The sequence below is a fragment of the Penaeus monodon genome, chromosome 22 (assembly GCF_015228065.2).
Source record: "Penaeus monodon isolate SGIC_2016 chromosome 22, NSTDA_Pmon_1, whole genome shotgun sequence".
NCBI lineage: Eukaryota > Metazoa > Arthropoda > Malacostraca > Decapoda > Penaeidae > Penaeus > Penaeus monodon.
The window spans coordinates 7,830,713-7,831,752 of record NC_051407.1 but is presented as its reverse complement, the minus strand read 5'-3'; the positions used below and the strand labels follow the sequence as shown (position 1 = coordinate 7,831,752).

The following is a 1,040-nucleotide window of genomic DNA, read 5'->3' as shown; positions in this document are numbered from 1 at the left end:
GGAGCAATGTGTCTGAATCTTCAAATTAATCGGTTTTAGTTAATGACCTTTATCGAACAGAAACTTAAAGATTTTGTTTAGATAAAATATGTAGTTTTTGTTCTTCTTTGGATTTCATCATTTATACAATAGCATGCAGAATACTTCTATCATGACTGTCTGTTGCAGACAGGTTACACTCAAGGTCGCACGAGAAAGGGCGATGATATATAAGGCGCTAAACATCTAATACACTCAGCCATTCACTATGAAGTTCATTGTAAGTTCGGCGACTTGAATTACTGTGTCTTAATTTAAATATCATGATTGAATGTCTTAGGCAAAGCAAATGGAATATATTTGACTAGTACTACTACTACCTTTTCCACAGGGTTTGTTGTTAACAGTCGCCGCCGCTGCTTTTGCAGCACCACAAGGATACGATTTGGGTGCACCATCAGGTGGAGTTCTCTCCGCTGGTGCAGGTCTTTTGGCAGGAGGAACAGATGCAGGCGGTGCTGACGTCGGGAGCGGGGAGGGTACTATTACCGGGTGCAGAGATGGAGAGGTCCTGCATGTAGACGGTACTTGTGCTACTCCAAAAATCACAAGAAAAGTATACCTGTTTAACGTTCCTGAACAAGAGCAGGCTGTCGGTCCACCACCCAGTCTTCCTCCTCCGGCAGTAGAGCACAACATCCTCTTCGTACGCCTTCCTGAGGAAGGACCAGCACCCGAGCCAATCGTTCTTCCTCCACCAAGACAGAACAACATTGTGTATGTGCTCAACAAACAGGATCAACAAGTTCAGCGAGTGATCGAAGTGCCAACTCAGCCACAGGCTGATCCTGAGATTTACTTCGTCAACTACCAAGATGGAGAAAACCCAACTCTTCCCATTGGAGTAGACCTGGAAACTGCTCTCAGTTCCGCAGCAGCAGCAGGCGGTCAAGTTCTCGGGGGTCTTGAAGGCGCTGAAACTGCTGTAGGTGGAGAAGCCGGCTTTGTTGGCGCTGGTGGAGCTGCTGGTGGTGTTATTGGAGGACAAGGAGGAAGTACTT

At 46.3% G+C, this 1,040-nt stretch overlaps 1 protein-coding gene across 1 annotated transcript in view; it reads left to right on the top strand.

Annotated features, from left to right (window-relative positions):
* The first annotated feature begins 242 nt into the window (after positions 1-242).
* Positions 243-1,040, top strand: part of LOC119586886 — a 1,029-nt gene continuing 231 nt past the window's right edge. The window contains exons 1-2 of the mRNA XM_037935622.1: positions 243-259; positions 371-1,040. The exon at positions 371-1,040 is cut by the window's right edge and continues 231 nt beyond it. Coding sequence (XP_037791550.1) covers positions 248-259; positions 371-1,040 — 682 coding nt within the window. The 5' untranslated portion in view covers positions 243-247. The remainder of the gene's footprint in view (positions 260-370) is intronic.